The sequence below is a fragment of the Suricata suricatta genome, chromosome 13 (genome assembly GCF_006229205.1).
Source record: "Suricata suricatta isolate VVHF042 chromosome 13, meerkat_22Aug2017_6uvM2_HiC, whole genome shotgun sequence".
NCBI lineage: Eukaryota > Metazoa > Chordata > Mammalia > Carnivora > Herpestidae > Suricata > Suricata suricatta.
The window spans coordinates 74682722-74706984 of record NC_043712.1 but is presented as its reverse complement, the minus strand read 5'-3'; the positions used below and the strand labels follow the sequence as shown (position 1 = coordinate 74706984).

General features: G+C 42.4%; 1 protein-coding gene across 3 annotated transcripts in view; it reads right to left on the bottom strand.

Moving 5' to 3' along the window:
• Positions 1 to 13488: 13488 nt before the first annotated feature.
• CARNMT1 (carnosine N-methyltransferase 1) overlaps positions 13489 to 24263 on the bottom strand; it is a 33083-nt gene continuing 22308 nt past the window's right edge. For all 3 annotated transcript variants that reach the window (XM_029920539.1, XM_029920541.1, XM_029920540.1), the window contains 3 exons: positions 22816 to 22929; positions 17001 to 17104; positions 13489 to 16110 (listed from right to left, as the gene is read on the bottom strand). In XM_029920539.1, coding sequence (XP_029776399.1) covers positions 16009 to 16110; positions 17001 to 17104; positions 22816 to 22929 — 320 coding nt within the window. In that variant the 3' untranslated portion in view covers positions 13489 to 16008. The remainder of the gene's footprint in view (positions 16111 to 17000; positions 17105 to 22815; positions 22930 to 24263) is intronic.

Sequence of the window (24263 nt, the reverse complement as noted above, 5' to 3'; positions counted from 1 at the left end):
AGAGCAGGAGCCGCTTCCAAGGCACGTGGAACGTCAGCGGCTCGGCCGCACGCCGCTTGGCCATGGGCCCCGGAGCCTCGGGCGGAGCCCGCCCGGCGCGGGAGGCCGAGCGCGGAGGGCTCCGGGGGCGGAGGGTGAGGGCGGAGCGCGCGAGGGAAGGTGAGGACCTGCTCCGGGAGAACCGGCGGCGGGCGCGGCGCAGCCCGCGCGCTGCCCTCGCAGCCGCCGAGGCGCTGCCGGACGTTGGGGAGCAACCGCGAAGCGGTGGAGATTCGAACCTGCGCACAAATGTGCGCGCGCGTACTCGCGCCGGCCAGGCGGAGCCGCTGGTTGGTGGAGGCTCGCGGGGCGCGCTCCCGAACGCCTCCGCGGCCGGAAGTACGCGCCCCGGGGGAAGGCGGGAAGGCGGCCGCGGCTTTATTAAAGGCCCAGAGGCGGCCGGCGCGGAGGGCGTGACCTTGTTTCCTCTTAGGCGAGGTGGTTCCGCTAAGTCCGAACTTGGGGAAGCTGGCTGGGTCCAAGACCTTTAAAACGGATTTGTTAGTAGTCCCCGCCTGGAGTCAGTGGTTTAGGGGACTCCGCCAGGAGGCTAAAATCCCCTCCAGGAGGTGCAGACTTTGAGCAAACTTGTGTTAGGAGACTAGCGCCACGTTAAGTGACTATTGGAGGCCGACTCCGCCTGACAGGGGTCAGGCTGAGGGAGGTGGCGAAAGCCAAAGTGCAAAAACAAAGCAGAACGGAACAAAACCCAACGCAGTGTATCTTTTTCAGTGGTTGTCCTGGAAAGTGAAGGAAGGCACCACATTCTTCGAAGATGTTTTGATTAAGAATGCATTGATGATGTGCACCTCCTCTAAAATAGCTCATCCTAGAGCCCAAGCCTGGAGCCCAGCTCTGTTTTCCAGCCGGAGCCTAAAATTATTTGGCTCTTAAAGTATGTGGGAAGTACACAGAGTTCCCTTAACTCCGAGCAGTGATCCAGAAGTGAGATTCCAAGACCTTCCTCGCAGCAGAATTGGTTACCGAGCAAAGTGAGGAGGATGAGAGCAGCGTATTTACTATAGCTGGGATTTTAATGGTTGAGAGAGAGAGTTAACCAAGTAAACAAAAATGTGAGGAAGAAAACTATGCATTAATGCTTTGAGGGGAGAAGCCACGTGATCTTCTAGAGAAAGTGCAAGGAAGATCATTGTACTCTAACTGGTAAGTGATGAGGGACCATAAGGTGAGCTGAGGGCCAAGTACAACCGTGACCTCCCCCCACAGATACACACACCCAGGTGGGATGTGTGTGACATTCCTCAGGCACTCCTGGCTGCCCAAGGACAAAGGAAGGGACAAAAAACAAATGGTTCAGCTGAGAGAGTCTCCATCCCTTTACACGTATCTTATTGTAAGTTGCAGGAAAAAGGTAATCTTACCAACAGCTTAGTCTCCAGAAACCTATAGACTCAGTTTCCTGGAGCCCCAATATCACCCTCCCCTCCATGGTGATGTGGATAATAAAGGCAGGAAGGAAATGGCAAGTAAAATTGAATTTCCTTGTAACCCATAGCCAGTTGACACATACTTGAGGCAAGCAGAGTTTCTCCAAGAACACTTCATGTCTTGATTTTTTCTTTTTAAGTTTTATTTATTTTTGAGAGAGAGAGAGACAGACAGTGTGAGCAAGGTTGGGTCAGAGAGAGAAAGAGATAACAGAATCCAAAGACAGGCTCCAGGCTCTGAGCTGTCAGCACAGAGCATGACTCGGGGGGCTCGAACTCACGAACCGTGAGATCATGACCTGAGCTGAAGTCAAAGCTTAACCGACTGAGCCACCCAGGCACCCCGGAACCCTTCATGTCTTGATTAGTGTTAATACTTTACTAGAGGAAAAAGCAACCTTAGTTGACCATAGTGAGGCTTCCAGTAATCTGTGAGTCTTTAGCATATGGAAATCTCTTGAAGAAACTTCCTCTTGACTTTACGTCCCCTAGCCCCATAGTATATAACTCTTTAGAGCCCCCAGCGCAGCTCTTTCTGCCCATGGGTCCTGTCCCCGTGTTTTAATGAAATCACCTTTTTGCACCAAAGACATCTTCAAGAATTCTGTCTTGGCCATCAGCTCTGAACCCCACCATCCACCCCAAAATCCCATCAGTAAGTACATAGCCTATATATTATTTACCCCGTGCCCCTAAGCCTCAAGGCAGCCACAAATGATGAAAGTGCAAGTTTACCTTTGTGGTCCTCACCACAGACTGTCTTTCTACATTGTGGAATCGATCATATATACAAAAGGTGGTATGAAACATGCAGTTTAAGGAATGACAGCATAGAACCCAGGTTCAAATATAGAATCTTACTTGGACCAGAACATGTCAAGGTCCCCATGTGCCTCTCACACTGATGCCTTTTCCCCTTTCCTCCCTCCACTCCAGGTAATTGCTGTTTTGGGTTTTGAATTAACCATTCCTTTGCTTTACTTTGTAATTTTCCCATCTGTGTTTGTGTTCTTAAGTGACATTTTTAGTTTTGCTGGTGTTTTAACACTTACTTGAGCCCTAATTGACACAAAATAAAATGCATATATTTAAAATGCTTGCTGAATTCTGTATGAAACCATAGCCACAATTAAGATAATGCACATATCCCTCACCCCCAAAAGTTTCTCCATTGATCCTTTTGTAATTTCTCCCTCTACCCCTGGCTCCTTCCCGGGGAATGTAACCACTATCTTACTTTCTGTCATTATAGATTAATTTACATTTTCTAGAGTTTTGATATAGATTCATTTGCATTTTCTGGAGTATGATAAATGGAATCCTATTGTGTGTACTGTTTTTGTTTGGCTTCCTTCCTTCAGCACAGTTATTTTGAGACTCATTCATGTTGTCAGATGTTCATTCCTCTTTACCCAGTACTTTTCCATTACGTGGTCATCGCACAATATGGGTCTCCATTCACCTGTCGATGGACATGTAGCGGCTCCCCGTTTGGGGCTCTGCAGGTAGAGCTGCGTAGGCTTTCATTTCTCTTGGGAATATACCAAGGAGTAGAATGGCTGGACTGTATGTAGGTGTATGTTTACCTTTTCTAGCAAGTTGCTAAACTAGTTTCCGATGCGATGATACCATTTTACACTCACATCAGCAGTGTATGAGAGTTCATGTGTTCTTGGTAAAGTAGGGATGCACACTCACAAACTCATTCTGCTTATCTTAAAATTTGTCTGTTTCAGACTGATTAAAGCCTTACAGTAGTTTAGGGCTGGCAAGTGGTTTAACATTTTTTAGCAGCTATGTATTTGCCAGACCTCTTACATGTCTCATTTAATCCTTAAAAACTCTGTGGCAAATATACTGCCAACTTAACAGATGAACCTCACCCAGAGCCTTGGACCCTTGTCAGCTTCTCAGTGAGCCCAGCCCTGACCCCCCTGTGTAAAAGTGCAGCCGGCTCAGCACTGCCCAGGACTCTTGGGGTTCCCTTGGCCGGATTTTTATTTTCCCACGGCACAGACCACCTTTCAGTCTATTACATAATTCACTTACTTATTCTTATTGTGTCCCTCTCTAGAAAGTAATCTCCTTGAGGGTAGGATTCTTTGGGGGTTTTTTAAACTTACGATATACTCCAGCACCTGGAACAGTGCCGGGCTTGTATCAGGTGCTCAGTACATATCTGTTGAACAAATGACTATTCTTCATTGTCACTGGGATGTTTCAGAGGCATCTCCCAGTCCATCCTCACGTCCCCTGTATCCCATCATTCATCCAACCAGGAACTCGTAACAGAAGTGTAACTGTACCCCCTCACAAACTTAATGTTGACTCATTAATTTATTCTTTGAAAACTAACATCTGCTGTGGAGGGAAAATCCTAGAGTTACAACAGTAAACAAAACATCCCCGTCTTATGACTGCCCCCATGATGCTTATATTAAGGGAGACGGACAGTAAATAATACATGTGGTCAAGTGCTGAGGAAAAACCAAGCAGATAAGAAAGACGGGGGAGGCTATATTAGGTTGTCAAGGAGGGTCTCTCAGATGAGGAGACTTCTGAGCAGGGACCTGAGGAAAATCAGGGAGTGAGCTAAGTGTGTATGGCGAGTGAGTGACTAGGCAGAATACAGATGTGCTAAAGCAAGAGCATGCCTGGCGTGAGCTTGGGACAGCGCGGGGGGTGGGAAAAAAGCCAGTGTGGCCGTCTCTCCCTTAGTGTTTCATTCTAGATAGTTTCCAATAGTATGATTTCAAGTTCACGAACCTTTTCTTCTCTCATGCTTTTTCTGCTGTTAATCTCATAACACTGTATTTTTCATCCCAACATACTTAGCATCTCCAGAAGTTCAGTATACGTCTTACACACATCTCTGTAACTTTTTGAACACACAGAACAGTTATGCTAACTGTTTTAATGTCCTTCTCTGTTAATTCTAATATCTGTGTTGGTTCTGGGTTGGTCTCCGTTGATTGATCTTTTCTCTATCGGTAATGTTTTGTTCTTTGTTTGCATACATGGTAATTCTTGATTGGATGCCAAGTATTACGAGTTTTACTTTGTTGGTGCTTCTTTCTCTGGCCTTGGGTAGTTATCTCATACACGTGTACTGATCAGTACTCTGTAGGTCAGTACTCAGGGGGACTATGCTCCGATCTCCAGAGTGTTCTCTGCACATGGTTTTCCCCCCCCCAGGTACTCAGTCCTGCAAAGTCTAGCTGTCGTGGTTTCCCTGGACTGTCAACTGTACGTCCTCAGTTCAGGCGCACTGCCGGGCTGGCTTCCTGTCTCTCAGAAATCACTGGCCTTTGTTGGCAGTTGTTTCATATATTGTGTCCAGGTTTTTTATTTTTTTAGGTTAGAAGGTAAATTTGGTCCATTATTCTATCTTTATATATGTATATATATTTTTTTTTAATTTATTTTTGAGAGACAGAGACAGCGCGAGCAGGGGAGGGTCAGAGAGAGAGAGGGAGATACAGAATCTGAAGCAGGCTCCAGGCTCCAGGCTCGCTGTCAGCCCAGAGCCCGACCGGGGGCTCGAACCCACAAACCATGAGATCATGACCTGAGTCGAAGCCGGATGCTCAACCGACTGAGCCACCCAGGCACCCCTATTCCATCTTGACTAGAAGCAGAAAATGCCTTCCTATAAGATTTCACTTTGACTTTAAGGTTATATTTTGTGTAACTTTTAACTTTGAGACATAACCTGCTTCCTCATTTGTTGTAGGAGATGTATTTGTTCATTATATATTAATCTGTATTAATATATAATTAACACATTTATAATTTATAAAAGTAAATTAACCTTGTAATATTCAAACCACTGACTACGACATACCTGATTTTATTTTAGAAGAACTCAACCAGTATAAAGCAAATTGTGTAAATTTTCTCAGACTAGAAAAATACCAGTTTTCCTCTTTGTATTAATCAGGGTATACAAAATTGGTGATTATAGCAGGAACACTTGAAAAATGAAATACAGATCCGTGGTTTGGTTTTTTTTTTTTAATTTTTTCTAATGTTTTTTATTTATTTTTGAGAGGGGGGGGCAGAATGAGCAGGAGAGGGGCAGAGAGAGAGGGAGACACAGAATCGGAAGACAGGCTCCAGGCTCTGAGCTAGCTGTCAGCACAGACCCCAACGTGGGGCTCCAACTCAGGAGCCATGAGATCATGACCTGAGCTGAAGCCGGCCGCTCAACAGACTGAGCCACCCAGGTGCCCCAGATCCTTGGTTTTATCTGTACGTGTGTTTGATAAGTTCTGGCCTTCCTTCAGGTCTCAGATCAAATACCATTTCTTTAGGGAAGTCTTTCTTCTAAGTCAGCACATTTCTACTGCTCAGAACACCGTGTACCTGTCCCTTATAATGGTTACCTTAGTTCTTATAAATATGTGATTAGGTTTTCTTTTGTAATTACGTGTTTGACATCTTTCTTCTGTTACATAAGTTCTGAATCCCCAACATCAAGCCATTCCAGACATAATGCAGGCTCTCAATAAATGTGGGATGAATGAAAAAGTGAAGACCACACAGTAAATAGGCTGGGATACTGACCAGGTCTCTCTCCACTTTATTTCTTCCCTACCAGGCAGCCTGTGACAGTGAAGAGCATTAGAAACAAAATGAAACTAAAAAAGCAAAAATAAATAAAACAAAACCCCCAAACCCACAAAAAGCATGGCATGTTTCAAAAGATTTTGATGCAGTTTTCAACATCAGCTTATCCATTGAAATGTTGGTGAAGGTACTGAAAAACAGATACATTTCTTATTTTAAAGTGTAACCTTTTAAGAGAGCCATCTGACAACGTCTGTGAAAGTCTAAAAAGGCTCTGCCACCTTCAGGAATTTGCACCAGATGTATAAATGTGTCCTTTGAGAATAGACACAAAGCCAGTGTGTACTGGACTGTTCGTTGTAATATAATGCTGAGTAGTAAGAGGTTGAAAACAGCCTAAAGTTTACTTGTTAGCATTGTGTGTGCATCTGTCAGTGTGTTACACATACAGACATGCAGATTTTATTAAATGAAGTAAATTTATATGTATGGATATAGAGCAATTGGCAAAATGTACTAAGTCAAAACACGTGTATATTGTATATAGAGGCCAAAAACATGAAAAAGTAGAGGATGTATATTATGTATACATATGTACACACGTTTATGTGCATTTTTTTGGTATTACACAAAATGTTCCTGAGACAGGACTCAGTAGTCAGTGGGGTGGGATATTAGGAAACATGAGTAGAGGGCAAATGGGACACATCTTTGGGCCACTTCACATTATCTTAGTGTCACTGGTATCTTGTGTGGATTAAAGTTTTTTTACACCAACAGTTAAAATCTTGTGGCTTCTGTAATCTTCTGTTTGGAGCCAATTTTCCATGTTTTGTTTTTTTCATTTCAGCCTATTTTGCAAGCAGAGGTACTGGCTAGCTGTGTTCCAGATTATCAGGGAACAGGCTTGGAAGACAGAGACAGCGTCTCCTTCTGGAACAAAAGGCAGGTTTGTTTACTGTCTAGCATAGTATCTTCTCCTAGGGGAGAAAGTCAGTCACACTTAATGCTCGTCCACCATAAAAGAATAAGGTTTCCTAAGCTCAAAGTTCTCTCATTCAACCTAGCACTTGTGCGGTGTCACCTAGAACTCTCTTGTGTCACTCTATGAGATTTGGGTCTCTGGATACTGTGCAAAATTAATACTCTGGCTAGTGCTATTGCTGTGAGTTATAAACTCTGACTTTGACGTAGGAGTTTTGTGTCAAAAGCGGCTGCTTGATAAGCTGCTAAGAAATCTGCAAACATTTTTCATTCTTGGCAATTGTGGATTAGCCTCTTAGTTTGGAATAGTTGGGAATTTCTTACACAAAGGATGTTTGCACACAAAGTTTTTCATGGCATTCCCTTGGATACTCAAGACAAGATTGCGGCAGGGCAGGAGGCTGGAAGGGACAGACGTTGTTTCTTTGTGGGGAAGCATAGAAGCACACCCCCTCTGCCTGCCTCAGGGGAGGGATAGGAAAAAGTCTCTCATTCCCAGGACAAGAGCAAAGATCCTTGGAGGAAAACAGAAGCAAAACCCAGGAAATTCCTGCTTAAGACCAACCACAAATACATGGGGAAGAGGATGGGAATGCTGAGAAAAACCCACTTATGAGGCCTGGATGACAGAGCCTGCCTAAGACTGAGGCAACAGTAAGACAAGAAGTCCCATTTTCCCTACCATGAACTTAGCACAGACTTACAGGGACGAGTACCCTGCCCCTGGGGAAGAGCTTGAGCATGTGGTGAAAACTCCTGTGGCACAGGCATGCAGACACAGTTGAAGGCTGGAGAGGGTGCAAGAACACAGCAGAACCTTCTGGCATCCCGTCCTCCACTCTAAACACAAGGTGACAACAGTTTACTGCTGGTAGAGGTTGAAGCCAGTGATGCAGTGCAGACAAAATGCAAACCCAGCTCATATATTCATACCCAGGCATAAATACTGTTATCTCGGTTTGTTTTCTACACAGCAGATGAAATTCAATACTATAAGACTCAGACAAAACACCACCGTAACAGAGACTCTACAACTTGTGGGACAATAACAAGCAATCATGCAAAAACAGCCTCAGAAAGAGAACAGGGCAGAAGAAATATTTGAACAGATCAGAATTTTCCAGAAATAGTCACACCAATTGCAGATACGACAAATAAATATGATAAATTCCAAAAACAAACCAGAAAAACCACATATGCTTAGACATGTTAAACTACTGAAAACTTAAGAGGTAATATTGAAAGCAGCCAGAGATAAATGCAGAGAGACAAAAATAAGAATTATAGCAGAGTACTTGTCAAAACAATGGAGTGACATCTTTAAAAAAAAATTTTTTTAATGTTAATTTTTGAGAGAGAGAGACAGACCATGAGCAGGGCAAGAGCAGAGAGAGAGGGGGAGAGAATCCCAAGCAGGCTCCATGCTGTCGGTACACAGCCTGATGCAGGGCTCGAACTGTTACTGCAAGATGATGATCTGAGCCACCGCAGCACCCCAAGGAGTGACATCTTTTAAAGAATAGAAGTCAACGCAGAATTCTGTATTCAACAAATCGTTTAAAAAATAAAACTAAAATAAAGGACTTAAAAAAAAATCTAAGAATTCAGTGCCAGCAGACCTACTATGAGAAATGTTAAAGGAAACTCTTCAGGTTCCAGATGGAAAGCTGGATGCACACAAAGAAATGAAGAGCATTTTGTCACAAATAACCCCAAAACTCCGTAGCTTAACTCAGCCAACGTTTTTCTCAGTCTGTGGGCCAGGAATCCCAACATCAGCTTAGCTGGGTAGTTTAGGGTTGCTGGCCAGGGTTGCTCATGTGGCTGCAGTCAGGATGGTGGCTGGGGCTGTAGTCATCAGACGGGGGACCCACTTCCAGGCTTACTCTGGACAGGTGACTGGAGAAGGCCTCAGCTCTCCGCCTTATGGGACTCTCCATAGGGTTACCTGAATGTCCTCATGACATGTCTTCTTGTTTCCCTAATGCAAGATATCTGAGAGAAAAATGGAAGCTACCCTGTCTTTTATGACCTGCAACATTGTTTACGTTCTTGGCAGATGTGGGTTGCCATCTCAGTTTGGAATAGCTGGGAGTCTCAGGCACAAGGGTTTTTTCCTGGCCTTCCATTGGGTGCTCGAAATAAAGCCCTGGAGCAGGAGACTTCTACTACACACACTCACACACACACTAGCTGCTTCTAAGGGGGGCCCACGTTTCTACCTCAGTCTGTTCATTAGAAGTGTGTCACTACGATCCACACTTGAAGAGGGAGGGGAATGAAGCTTTGGCAAAGGGAGGAGTATCAGAGTCTGTGGAGAGATTTTAAAAGCACCATCCATCAGAAGCTATAAAAATGAAGATATATATATATTTGTTATTTTTATTGCTCTAAAAGAATTCAGTTTATGCAAAATAGTAACTATTCTGGGGGTTATTATACACATTAAAATGTATGACAATAGCATGAATAATGGAAGACAATTGTAAGCATATTGGAAGAGTTGTAATTCTTACAACTATACATCTAGTGGTCTAATACTTTGGAGGTATACTGCGATAAGCTAACAGTATATATTGGAAACCCTAAGAGAAACCACTGAAACTTTCTGGGGTTTTTTTTGGTAAAGAGCTGTAACTAATAAGCCAATAGTAGAAATGAAATCAAGAACATAGTCCAGAAGTAGGTGAGAAAAGCGGGGGGGGCGGGAAATGGAACAAGTAGAAACCTAGCAAAATGGTAGGTTTAAATTCACCCATATCAATAATTATGTTAAGAAGAAAATGATTTAAACACCCAATTAAAGATATCTCCCCCAAAAATCAGCTTGAATAAAAGGGCAAGACCTTTCGTCTACTTCAATAAGAAGCCAACTTTAGATAGAAATCATAAAGTTTAAAAGTAGAAGGCATTTTTAAAAGTGTGTGCAAAAACCAGCAAACTTCAGACAAGGTCTATAGTTATGGAAGAAATCATGCCAATGTCCATTTCACAGTTTTGACCACTATCTTACAATGACCTAGAATGTTACTGTGGGAGGGAAGCTGGGGGAAGGGTGCCCAGAAACTCTGCTTCTGTGTAATTTCTCATGTCTTCTGTCAGCAGCCATGAAATGAACAGGCTAACTTACTCATTTGTAAACAAGGCAAAACCAAATCGCAGACTCGGCAGCTTTATGGACGAGTCTGGGACGTGGACAGACATGGCATTCCAGATCAGGAAGGCCGAAGTTCCACAGGCCAGTACAGGAACATGAGACTTGGTAGGAGAAAGCAGCAAATGCTCTTGCCTAAATGGTAAACGTGTAAACAAAGTAATGAGCTATGTTCTTTGATGAGCAGCTAGATTGAGATTTGGGACTGAGAGAAGTCTGGCACCCCAATTTGTTCCCTCTTCTGGGCAGGATGATAGGGATGTTATCACAGCAGCGCACCAAGCCCTGTGGCCCTGGCAGGAAGGAAACAGGGCTAGAAATGCTACGAAAGAGTCCTCAAAACTGAGGACTGTCAGCAATGAAGGCTTTGCTATCCAATAGAGAGCTTTGGGTGACCTGAAAACAGAAGTCCATTTGGTTGAATGGATGTGCATGGCTCCTTGAAGGCAAGGGCAAGGCCTTGCCTGTTAGTGCAGAGTCTCAGCCAGTCCGGCAGGGAATGAAGATGGGGCTCTTGGTGCCAGAGTGGCAAAAGCTGGAAGACTGCAGCACAATGGTGTGCGTGGGCAGGAAGTAAAGGGCCCCGGAGGCTGGGCGCCCACTGGGTGCAGGGAGCACCTGGGGGAGGAAGCAGCAGCAGTGCTCAAGCATTGTCTCAAGCCAGAAGTTAGTGGAGAAAATCCGGTCTCCCCCTTTCCTCCTCCCTACCATTGCTTCCATTGTCCCCATGGACAAGCCTCCTCCACATCCCAGCTGGGGGTGACTTGGTCTCTTTGTGCTGTAGCCCCTGAAACATGGGTTAATCTTATCAGTCTGTGATCCTATTGGGGAAAAAAAGACACTTGAATTCAACTGATGGTTTGGACAGGGCTTGTAGTGGGGAAGGAAGCCGAAATTGTTAGGAGTTCATCTGAGCCAGGGAGAGCTGAGTCACCAAGTGTTGAAACAGGTTAATAAAAGAAGCCAAAATGAAAGTTATGGTCAAGCCTCTGATCACTTCAATAGTATAAGCAATAGACTAAACCCAAGTAAGTGTAGGTTCCTCTAAAAAGGCTCCTGCAGGCTTGTAGACGGGGTGGGTGGGTGAAGTGAAGTGAAAGAGGAGGAGGGCCGAAGAATGGAAAAAGTACTGAGACTGAAGAAATGTGTCTTCAAGTTAACCCCTTTCCAGTCTATAAGCGGGCAGAGGCACCCGAGGAAGGCTACTGCCAAGGCCCCTGATAAAGAGGCTCTGAATAGAGGCACTGGGCTAGGACTGCAGCTGTATATAAAAAACAGCCTGAGTCCTTGACTCCAGGTCCCACCAGAGACCACAGTGCATGAGCTGTGCACCAAGTCTGGTATGGGGAGGGTAGCTTTCTTCCACGAGCCTGCCAGGTAATTACCTATGTTCAGGCCTGAAAAAAATCTGTTTTGTTTTGTTTTGTTTTGTTACCTGGAGTCGGACACCTCAAAAATAACCTCTTACGAGGCCCTTTGGTCCAATTCAGTGCATGTATAATGGATGATGTATTACGTGCCTGCATCTTTGCTCCCAATAAGTGTCACATTCCATGACTGCTGCATGGACTGTCCTCTCCTGGGTGGTACAGCAGAAATAATGTTGAACGCCAAGCCAGAAACCACAACTTCAAAGATCTAATGGCTGCCCAAATTCTCACAGGCCACAGCCAGGTACTACAACAGGATTAACTACCTGACCATCACCACACATACCTTTGTACAAAAGAAGGAAGCTATTAATCTATTAAGCTTTTAGGACTAAATGCATGACTTATGGTGGCCCTGGGACTCTTTGGTTTGACATTCTCATTTGGAGGTGGGTCAGTTTGGACCTGATGACTAATAAGGTGAATACCCAATGAGACTTACCAGTCAAATAGCACATTCAGGAGTGTAGCTGGCCTGGCCCTAGCAGCTTTTTGGTGCTATAATAAAATGACAGCTATTCCTTTGGGAGTAAACTTTATGCCCCACCCTGCCACCTAAAGCAAAGCTGCTGGTTCGGGGGGCTCTTGACTCACAGACATTCCCTAAACTCCTGGACCTAGACCACTGGTGGGGTAAGTTGACACCTACGGGGGGTCCATTGGGCTGCAGCTGCTCAGCCTCAGTACCAGCTGTGCAGAACCCAAAGCAGATATGGCCACTCCCACCAGTGGACGGAACCCAAAGCAGTCCTCGAGACTGGCCAGTCTGCCTCCTGGTGAAGCTCGACACATTTTTATCAACTTTTGGATTGTTGTCAATGACCTGTCTGGTATGCCAGGTGAAAACTGACGGACTGGCAGATTAAAGACCCCTCTCTTCAGGCATTACGCTTACACAATTGCTCAACTTCCCTAATAGTTAAAGACATGAATATGAAATTAGATCCTGTTTCCGATCATACTGACAAAAATGACAATCTTAGCAAAATCCAGTATTGAACAGAGAATGAAAACAGTTATTCTGAAACAATGGCGTGTAAATTGTTCATCTTTTTGAAAGGCAACTTGACTGAAAAGGCACACACACTGGCTAAACGACTCTACTTCTATGTATCTATTGAAGAGAAATAATCACGCAAGAGGCATGTGCTGACGTATTTCTAAAAGTGGGAATAACCCTTCATTAAATTTTATTTGTGCCCTCTCTCCCATTACCTACCATTTTATTTCTTTACAATTCCACCAGACTTTAATATTCAAGAATCTATCTACATATACTGTCCTCTTGGTCTCCCCCCACCCCCAGGATTCCAATGGAACTTTTCCCCACCATAACATTATTAAAACTAATGTCCTATTACTGATCTTCATCTTTTTCTGTCACTATACAGCAGTCAACACAGACCGAGATTGCATTGTCTACCAGGTGCTTTCACATATTTACATATAATATTGCACACAGTAGCACTAGACTTCATAAAAATCCTTTGAAATAGGTGATATCCATCTTCTCTTACAGATGAGGAAACACAGAGCGTCTTGCCTGAGATCACAAACATCAGTTCAGGAAAACAAACCCAGAGCATCTAAGTATCATGTCCAGTACTTATCCAACTAACAGCTGGTCCTGGAACTCTCTTGTACTGGTTTCCTTTATAGTTATTTTTCTATTATTTAATAAAACCAAAGATCAAGTTTAATCACTATAAAGCCTGACAAAGTCAAAGACCAAGTACTCTTATTATTGACTTTCTAGAAGCATATAAGAATAGGCTCATCTAAAGATTCAAAACCATGCATTCAATTAATTAAAATCCCTATATCTACAGTTACTACTTAGATGGAAACAACCAAGCAAATACTGTTTCGTAGCAATTGGCAGACTTTAATATTCAAGAAAAATTAAGTCCATCATACACATTAAAAATATAGGAAATTTCATGCAGACATGAAGCTTCCAATTCAGCCTTGTGGCAACTTTTAGAATGAGAATTACATATAAATACAGTACATTTTACAGTTCCCAAATGTCATAATTTTATACTGTGATTTATATAGCTTCTCGTTGTACATTTCCCGTCTTGCTCACTTGATTAAAATATCCTAACCTGAACCACTCAGATTATTGGGAGGGGGCAGGGGCGGGGGGAGGCAAGCACAATTACCTATCTCCTCTTGCTTCATGGAAGTGAATGGGAACATTTGTGTAGAGAGCTAGTATAAGGAGAAAAAACACAAAGCTTTAAGGCTTACACACTTTAGTAGCCAGGACTACATAGAATATAAAACTAAAATCCTCCAGTGACATTTCTATTACTGATTGACACAATTGTCAAGTTAGAATATATTAACTACAAAAACGGTAAGAAAAAAAGATACAAATTTGTGCAGAACATTTGAAAAACAGTAGTCATGATATAAGAGATTAAAAACAAATGAAATAACTGATTTCAGAATTAACTAAAATGAAGCCATAATTTAGAAGTAACATTATTAAAGAATAAAACCTGATAGCCAAAACTTTTAAGTCATAAGGCCAATCCATTGCTGTCAACACATTTTTGCCTCTGAGAAAAACAAGATCATTTGTTCTGATACAAGTAAGGGGCGAATACTAATCAGTGAATAAAAAGTCTTCCTACATTGCTCAAAAATAGCATGCATTCCTTTCCTTTCAATGCATATTTTAAATACTTAAGATCCTTTTAGCTTGCTTGCTTTCCTAAATAAGCAACACTTAGGAGAGAGGATGGCCCCTAAAAATTAACTTCAGATTCATTCATGTGGCAGTTAATGAGAATTCTAATTAACTGAACATCTGCCAAAGTGTGGGGTTGGGGGCACAAGAGAGAGAAATAGTTGTGTTTTGCTCTCTCTCTTTTTTTTAAAACTCCATGGGCTACCACCTTCTATAATTTTTAGCAAGTCACATAGCCTTCCTGGAGCCCTTTCCACAGGAGCCCCCTTACTGGACCCAGATCAGCTCCTGCCGGTGAGATGCCAGACTGTGTCAAGTCCCCCAGCCCAACTGACAAAAAAAGTCTAAAGAGTCCCAAGAAAGTTTTCGGATTAAAACATGACATGAATCCCACAGCACATTATTGAGATTAAATCTATCTACTTCAAATCGTCACAGAGGTCATTTAATGCCATTACCACCTGTGAAAGTATTCAACAAGAGTACTTCCTTTTCCCAAGAAAAGGTTAAAACATTAGTCACTTCTGCTTTCCAAGCAACTGGAAACAAAACAATAAACATAAAAAAAAAAATACAAAGGAAAACTCTCTCCAGTAAAGATTCTGCTAGAGGTAGAGATTTAAAGCAGCATGTATATTCTTTTCACGCTAGCTATCAGGGAACAAAATTGGTGTTAATCTGAAATTACTAACGGCTGCTGCTCAAAATACTGAAGACACAGACCATGGGCAGTAATTTATCCCTGAATTTCATATCCAAAATTTCCACGGTAATACCATACTAGTATCTAATTTTTTAACGGAAAAAAAGTGCTTGCTTTTGTAATTCAGGTAATTTAAAGACAAGACATTATTGTAAACATCTCACTGACAGACTGTATTCACTTCTAGTTTAAAATCATACATTTCAAACGGGCAGATTTTATCCTTACTTTCCTATTTTTGTAGCAGTACCTTTAATAAAGGCTTTTGTGTCTTGCTTAAGAGTGCTGAGATCGTCTACATTTCAGAGTGATTCATGATGAATATGCTTTCAAAGAATGTTCAGTTTAGCGTGCCCAAAAGATCCATTTCTCAGTTACTTGAATGCATTTTACCAGTGTGTAATCTTATTAAATTTAACATTTCATGAAAATGAAATGTTTGATGCTTCTCTAAATTCAGCTGAGCTGGCAAAAAAATAATCTGAATGATAAAAAGGCGCACATTTTAATGCAGGGACTGCTTAGGTCCAAAGCGAACAGAAGTCCCAATTCCAAATGCTGAATGTGACGGAGGATCCTCGGACTCTTCTAAAAATAACATGTACAATGCACACAAAGATTTGGGGGGACTTCAATACTAGTAGTCATGAACATGGCAGACTTGGCAATAGACAGCTTCATGAAGACCACTGGAGACAGAGTTTTTTTCTACTGAAAGACAATTCTGGGCTTCAAGGAAAAAGTATACTTGAAGGCATTTCCTCCTTTTTCACTTCTGTAGTACAAATATGCACAGCATAGTGTATTTCTGAAAAAGCGATAGACGTATTAAGAAAATAGACACTATTTCTAAATTTTGTTAGGAATAAGAAGGCACCACTGATTTGAGGTTGTGTCCTGTCATTGGGATAGTTGATTTCGAGTTGTTTATTTCAGCATCTGCTCTTATTAAACTTTTTTCCTGCTGATACCACTTGAGAATGTTACTGTGGTTTACGGACCACAAATAAGACACATTCATAGTAGTATTTCATCATGGAGAGATCGTTCACAGTATATGTTGACAAGACAGATTCTTTTTCCACCTGGAATGCAAACAATAATCATGATGATGATGATGACCGTGATGGTAACACAAATACTACTTGTGAGTGACAGGCGCTATTTTAAACATGATCTGTATATGAATTCATTTATTATATACAAGTACTCCAAGATTGACATTATTTAGTAATCCTGAGTATACAAAGAACAGATTGCTCAAGGTCACACCACTAAGTGGTAGAACTAGGATCAAACTTAGGCAGTCTAACTTCAGAGCTTGAGCTCTACATTACTCTGATATGTTGCTTTCCTTGCCTCCTTCCTTCCTCCCTCCCTCTCTCTTTCTTTCTGTCTCCTTTTTTTGAGAGAGAGAGAGAGAGAACAAGTGGAGGAGGGCAGAAGGAGAGGGAAAGAATCTTAAGCAGGCTCCATGCACAGTATGGAGCCCTGTGATCCCATGACCATGAGATCCTGTGAGATCAAGTCAGACACTAAACCAACTGAGCCACCCAGGCACCCAATTTCTCTTTATTCTTAAGAATAAACGTGTTGATTTTTTAAATGGCTGGAATGCTTTTAAATAAACACACATAATCAAAAAGATTAAGACTACAAAAGTACATACAGTGGACAATACCCCTGCCTTTGCACCTCTGCATCTCCAGACCCTAGTGTACTTGGTGTCTATGAGTCTACAGGAGCCAATGCCACTCATGATCAGCTACCATGTACTGAAAGGTGACGGATTACACCAGGAATTACAGTTTTCCCTTTGCATATACCTTATGCCAAATCCTTATAATTCTAAAAGCTAAGTATGTATTATTTTCACTTTATGGATGAGAAAACAGGTTAAGAGGGCAAGCCGGTAACTGTCCTAATATTAAAGCTTTGGAAGTGAAACCGTGGCCATACTTCATTCCACCCTTACCTCCACCTGGAATCCATACTGCAGAACAACGTTTTTTATATCTTCATAGCTCAATTCTATGGAAAGTTCATTTGCCAAATTTTCAAAGTGGTACAGCAGAGGACCTGTGGTTTAAAGATATTACGAATGAATCACTTAAATATAAACATGCACTCGTGGCTGTGTACGATACAACTCCAAGCGGAACTGTAAGTTCGGTAGTAGATGAACTGTAGAAAGGAGAAGTAAAGAACGTTTACATCTGCCAAGGGCATGTGTCCAGACCCACGGCTTTGGCCCAGTAGCTGACAGTCGAGTGCTGGGGCTGCCTGGGGAGCAGGTCCTTCTGCTATGCCAGGGCTGCCCTGTGATTCTCCACACCACGTGCCTTACACCTGTAACTCTTAAGTTACTGAAGGAGCAAATGCATCAGAGAATGCAAAGTCCCTAAATTCCAAAGGCACAGGGTAATTAGAATTCCTTAAGTAAATGCCCAACAGCAGCTACAAACTGGACAAGGGTTTTCCAGCTAGCCTGGGTAAGAGAGTGTGGGGGTGACAGGAAGTTCTAGGCAAGGCTTCCTGGGAGGAAGAGGTGACGCTGGAGGCGGCTTTGTTAAGTGCGCAGCTCAGACCCCAGCTCTATCTAACACTTAGTAGCTGTGAGCCTGTGGGCAAGCCACTGGCTCTGCTCCCTCTAACAGTTAACTCCAGTACACCCGGTGTAGAGAAGGCAGAGTAAATGACAGCAATCCCAGCTTTGTAAAATGACATTCTCCTTTTACTGTTCTCTTATTCCACATGTTCAAGGGACTATCATCTGATCAAACCAGATTCTCCAATCTTTCAACCTCTCACATTTTGCCCAATCCATCAGTTTCATCCAGTCAATGCTACCAACCAACAGTTATGCTTCAGGACTAATCTGAACAATCTTTTTTTTTTTTTTTAAACAGTTCATCGGGTTCACTATAAGTCCCAGGCCCAACTCACTACTCCTATGCCTCAGACAATGTGCTAATCACAGGAAATGAGAATAACAGGGCAGTTTCTTCTCCCAAAAGGCTCATCACTCTGTGGAACATACATACCAAGACTTAAAATGTTTATCTTCCTCTCCTCTTTTTAACCCTACATAAAAAACACTAGAAAAAATGACTATGAACATATATATTATTACTCTCTTTCAGAAGACAACAGTGGTTCCCTATCAAACTATTCTGTTAAGCTTAACTTCCTGTTAGTTTTATTAGTGCTAGTAAAAATGACAGGAGCCACCATTTACTGAGCACCTGCTGTGTGTCCATCCTGAAGCCTTGGAAGCCTTTTTATAAACATGCGGAGCATAACAGTCTATCCAGCTCTAAAGTGTATGATGCTTCTGCTCAATTATTTTAAGAGCCTCTGAAAATATTTTTATTATATCTAAATAAACATATGCCAATGATTCGTCCATCCCCAGGTCATACTGTACTTCTATTCATGCTGTGTCCCACCCAGAAAGCTCCAACTTCCCACCCAAGCTTTAGCCACATTCCAAAACCTTGCTGGAATCAAGTTTTAATGGAATCCCTCCAAGTTCCTAGCCTTACTGCTCACTTTCTCAATATACCGTACTCTAAAACTCATTTACTGTAGTATCACATCGCTCACTAATTGTTTTTCATGTAATCTGTACTTCTATAACCAGACTACAAGGTACATGAGTAAAGAAACATGTTTTCAGCTTCTCTGGAGTCCACAATAATGCCCAGCATAGCAGTGAATGTACAGTTAAGCATCTGTAATTTTACCACCCAAAGAGAACTACTATAGTTGTGTGGGTTTTTTTAATTTTTTGGAAGTTTATTTATTTATTTTGAGAGAAAAGGGGAAGGGACAGAGAGAGGGGGGAGAGAGAATCCCAAGCAGGCTCTGCAATGTTAGCATAGAGCCCAATGTGGGGCTCGACCCCACAGACCATGAGATCATGACCTGAGCCAAAATCAAGAGTCGGACACTTAACTGACTGAGCCACCCAGGCGCCCCTATAGTTGTGTATTTTTTACTGTCTATTACAGATATTCAACAAATACCTCTGTGCAGATTTCACACTTCTACAAATATAATTAATCTAGTATTTCTACACATACCATTCTCTATTAAAAAGAACCAGGAATCCTTGGGGGGGGGGGTAGGGGGGTAGGGGATGGCTTCTCTCAGGGCCTGGCAGAGAATGTACAAGACAACCTTGGAACGCCTGGCTTTTCCACAAAGGAGGTACTCAAACACCTCAACACATCTCAAAAGGGGTACGTCCTGTACAGGAGAAGGAGGTCCCACCTGCCAGATCTGGGACAAGTTAATTTAAACCATTTATATCCTTAAGGTTCTAAAAGTTCCAGTTAAAAGACAGAGATAGATTGGATAACAAAATGTAACTATGCTGTTCATAAGACATTTCTAAAACAAGATACAGAAAGGATTTAAGATCCATAAAAAGGTATCTAATACACTAATTAAAACAAAGCTCGAGGTAGCTGTTGACCTGCCCACTTACAGAAACATGGTTTGCAATGGCTCAAAACAAAAGAGTGGCACTCAGACCTCAACAGAACTTTTCATAAGTAGGGACGGTGGGTGGTAGTAACTGCCTGCTTTCCAAAGCAGACTTTAATCCATCTCCTTTTCCGTCTCGTGTCTCACTCTTACTCTCTTTCTTCTTTCCCATTCACTTCTTCCAGTAAATTAAATTTCTGGTCTCTGCCTGAGCATGGACTGGAATGGGCATAAGGTAAGCGTCTTGGTTACTTGGTTACATAGGGATCAACTGGTCCCTAATGCTGACCTTTGATTTCTGCTTTCCCCCATAAAGCCACTCACGTTCTAGGATTACTCCAGATCTTCCACACAAATAGTCATTTTCCAGGGTTACGCCACTTCTCATTCCATATGAACGAATGAACATTTTGGTCTAGGTCAGCAAGGTGAGGGTGAAATCACCCCCCAAGGGCTGATGTGCTGTCGGTTTACTGGTAAAATTAATTTTCCAGGCCCACATGACTGAGGCCAAAACCATGGAGGTGTTACCAATTTACCGCCCTCTGCAGTGTACAGGACAGCCCTCCCTCCCGGCCCCTCCAAATTAAGTATGTTCCAGGCCAAATGTCAGTGGTGCTGCCATTGAGAAACCCTGGGATAGAAAGATACTCAAGACCTATTAAGAAGCTTCAGGAGACACAACTTGTAGACTGAGGAGGAAGAACAGGAAGGAGGACACACAGTTTTCCAGTTGGAGAGAAATCTGCAGAGATGACGGATCAAAAAAGACATGGGGTTCTCCTGGATTGTGAGGTACGCAAATTGGCAGAGTGGCTTGGCACGTAACAGAAACATGTGGACCAGAGAGGTGAGAGAACAGAAGAAGCCGCAGTAAGAGTTACATGTAGTCAAGGATGAGCACATGGCATCAGAAATTAAAAATGCTGCTCTGCACAGACACCTGAAGCACACCAGTATTCATGAAATATTCACTTTGAGCTAATTATTATTATCTTTATTTTTAGAGACAGAACACAAGCGGGGGTTGGGAGGAGAAGGGCCGAGGGAGAGAGAATCTTAAGCAGGCTCAATCCTGACCTGCTTGATGTGGGGCTCAATTCCATGACCCTGTGATCAAGACCTAAGCCTCAATCAGGAGTCTGACACTCAACTGACCGAGTCACTCAGACACCCTGAGATAATTATTATTTTTAAAATTCTTCAGCGTAAACGTTTAAAGAATTTTACTTGGAAAGTACTAACCTTCCGAATAACTATTTTTAAGGACTATGCTTCTCAATTATTCCAATTCTCAGACTTGTTTTAAAACTCTGGTAAAAAGAGAATATCTCCTCATTGACCTCCCACTAAGCAATGTGCCCTGTTCCCTCCGGGGCCTGTGACAGATCACAACGGAGCCCAGCACATCCATTCTTATCAAACAGTATGCTTATGCAGGGCCAATTTTATTTGTTCCAGGAAGTTATACATAATTACTGTTATTATACAGTTTAACAAAATATTAATAAACCAATTAAAAGTTCAAACAAACATTTCTGTGAAAGTTAAATCAATGCTTTGGAAATAACACATATCTCAGTTAACTGGGATCAAAAATATTAATCACATAATTAACATGACTGTTAGTGCTGAGTTACACACTGACCCAGGGTGAGCCTGCAGGGACAGCTGGCTAGGCATTCGAGGTGCTGGATCTGGGCTGTGGGCCTGTCTCTGCCATATATAAGCCCCAGGACCCCCAGGACCCCACAGCTAGTTACTTAAAGCAAGACTCAATTTCTTCAACGATAAGACAGCAGACACACCATTTCAACACAGCGTTGTTTTCAGATTAAATAAGGTATTTACAACTGGCTAACACACCACCTAACCCCCAGTGAGCAAATACCCAGTAGGTGATACCGTTGACCCTTGAACAACACAGGTCTGAGCCGCACAGATCCACTTACACACATTTTGTTTTGTTTTGTTGATAAATAAATGTCAGTGAGACTTAATGTACTTAGTGTATTTTTTCTTCCTTATAATTTTCTCTTTTTTAACATTTTTAATGTTTATTCATTTTTGAGAGAGAGAGAAAGAGAGCAAGGGAGAGTCAGAATCTGAAGCAGACTCCAGGCTCTGAGCTCTCCGCACAGAGCCCGACATGGGGCTCAAACCCACAAACTGGTCACAAACCTGAGCCAAAGGCGGTTGCTAAATCACCTGTGCCATCCACATGCCCCGTCTTCCTTATTATTTTCTTAATAACATTTTCTTTTCTCTAGCTTACTTTACTGGAAGAATATAATATATAATATTTATAATATACAAAATATGTGATAACTATGTTATCAGTAGGCTTCTGGTCAACAACAGCAGGCTCTCAGCAGTTACGTCTGGGGGGGTCGAAGTTATATGCAGATTTTTTACTGTGCAAGGGGTCAGCATTCCTCTAATGCCCACACTGTTTAGGGGTCCACTGTATTACATTTCAACCACTCCTTGGGAAAATTTTAAAGAAATCTGCTTTAAAGAAGGGACTATTTTTTAAAGAGGACCTAAGGTTTGAGATAATTGTTTCCGATGATGGTTACATTTTACAACTACTCTCATTTGCCCCATGAAATTCTAAATAGAAGTTCTAAGACCTAATACTGCTTCTAGTCTTAGTCCTGATGGCAAAATCTGTGGTCGAGTCCAATCACTAAAAAGACAGCACCTGACAGAACCAACAACAAAGCTAGACCTATCCTGAAGGCCACAGACTCAAACAAGGTATATCTGTCCTCTTATGTTGTATAATAACCCTCCTCTTGCAAATCTTTAGATTCTAGTCATTATGTCTATTTTTTTAAGTTTATTTACTTATTTTGAGAGAGAGGGAGTGAGAGAATCCCAAGCGGCTCTGCACTGTCAGCACAGAGCTCAGTCCTGCAAATTGTGAGATGAACAACCTGAGCCGAAACCAACAGTCGGACGCCTAATGGACGGAGGGAGTCCCCAGGACCCCTAGCCATTATGTCTTTCTTAACATGGATTATACACCTCACTAAAAAAGACAAGTATATTTACCTTGATATTATTATTCTCCCTTTACTTTAAAGGAGGATAAAACTGGTAGCTTCCTCTAGATGCTGGATGGGAATATTCATCACCTAATTGTAGGATGCAGAAAAATGGTTTCTGCATAAATGAAATCATATTCTCTTAAACTCAAGGCAGTCCTAAAAATCTGTAAAATTACCAAACAGAGAATACTACCTCTAAGTACTCAGATAAATGTATGAGATTCTAATACATGCTGCAGAACTTACCTAGGTTTATCCAAATTCCACCTGGCTTGAGTATTTTCCATATTGTGTCAATATAATCAATCACATTGTGAGCTGTGTCTATGAAGAAACAGGTAGCAATGCAGTCCCAGGTGTCTAGCGAAGGAAAACCAAATTACTACATTCAATTATGTTATTCTGCCTTCTCTTTTAATTACCTCTATAAATGTACCAGCTACCTCTTAAGAGACTATGAATATTTCATTTAACTGGAGGAATACAGAAGCTAAACTCTTCCATTCGACTCTGTAATTAGGGCAACCAAACAATCATTTATGAGATACTTTGCAATTCATAAAAGTTTTTATTAAGAATTTGATAACTCGGAAACCATTTTTGATAACCTATATAATTAGTATCTTTACCAAAAGGTACTCATAAAAGTTTTGTTTATAATCTACTCATTGTCTAGCCTTCATTTCAAATCAGTTAAGGTGAATTAAGAGTTATTTGAATTTTACACTGTGATTTAAGCCCGTGGTAACCACCAATTGTACAAGACCATAAGTACTTGTTGACAAGTGAGAACTGAATAATGGCATCAGACACTCAAACTACCAACCAGTGCTCTGGATACTCACCAGTGGAAAAGGGGGGGCAGGTGGTCAAGGGAACCCCCTGGAGAGCAGTGTCCTAGGAGGCTGTGGCCCAGGACAGGGACAGAGGCTGAACTGAAGACAGGCCCGATAAAGGCGTGCATCCAGCCGAGGAAGACCTTCCCCATCTGCCCTCCCAAACCTTGCTGCAGAACAGTGTCCCCTGGACTCGCCTAACTCATGTTTTCCATGATCTCACCTCTGTTTTGAGGCCTCGCTCTAACCTATTCCCAGCACCCAACATCTTCCATCTCGCTCTTTCAACCTTCAAAGTCAGAGTTCAGGGGAAAAAAACAAAACCCTGACTATCCTGGTCCTCCTCTGCTCTAGTCCCTCCAATGGTTCCCACCTCTCTGGGTGCAATCAAACCCTCCCCAGCCTGGCCTCCTAAACGCAGCGCCCACTGCTCACTACACCCTAGCCAGACTGGCCTTTCACTCTCCCTTGAGCAGAACAAGCGCCCTCCAAACCCAGAATCCTTCTTCCCTCGCCATTCCTCTGTCTGCAACATTTCCCCTCAAATAGCTAATGGCTTGCCTCTTTACTTTTTCAAGGTTTTCTGCTCAACATTCTAAGTTTTGCTTGGAAAGGCCTTCCCTGAGAACTCAAACAGCAGCCTGACCCCGCCACTCTATATCCTGTCACCCTGCCTTAGTACACTTCCTCACAATATTCAGGTTACTGCCCTTCACTCCCTATGAGAATAGAAATCCCCTGTACAGGAGCTTCACTTTGCTCTCTGCTCTCTTTCCAATGCCTATAACATACCTGGGACTGACTAGGTACTCAATTAAGTATCTGCTGAGTGACAGATGTTACTGATCTCTCAGCATT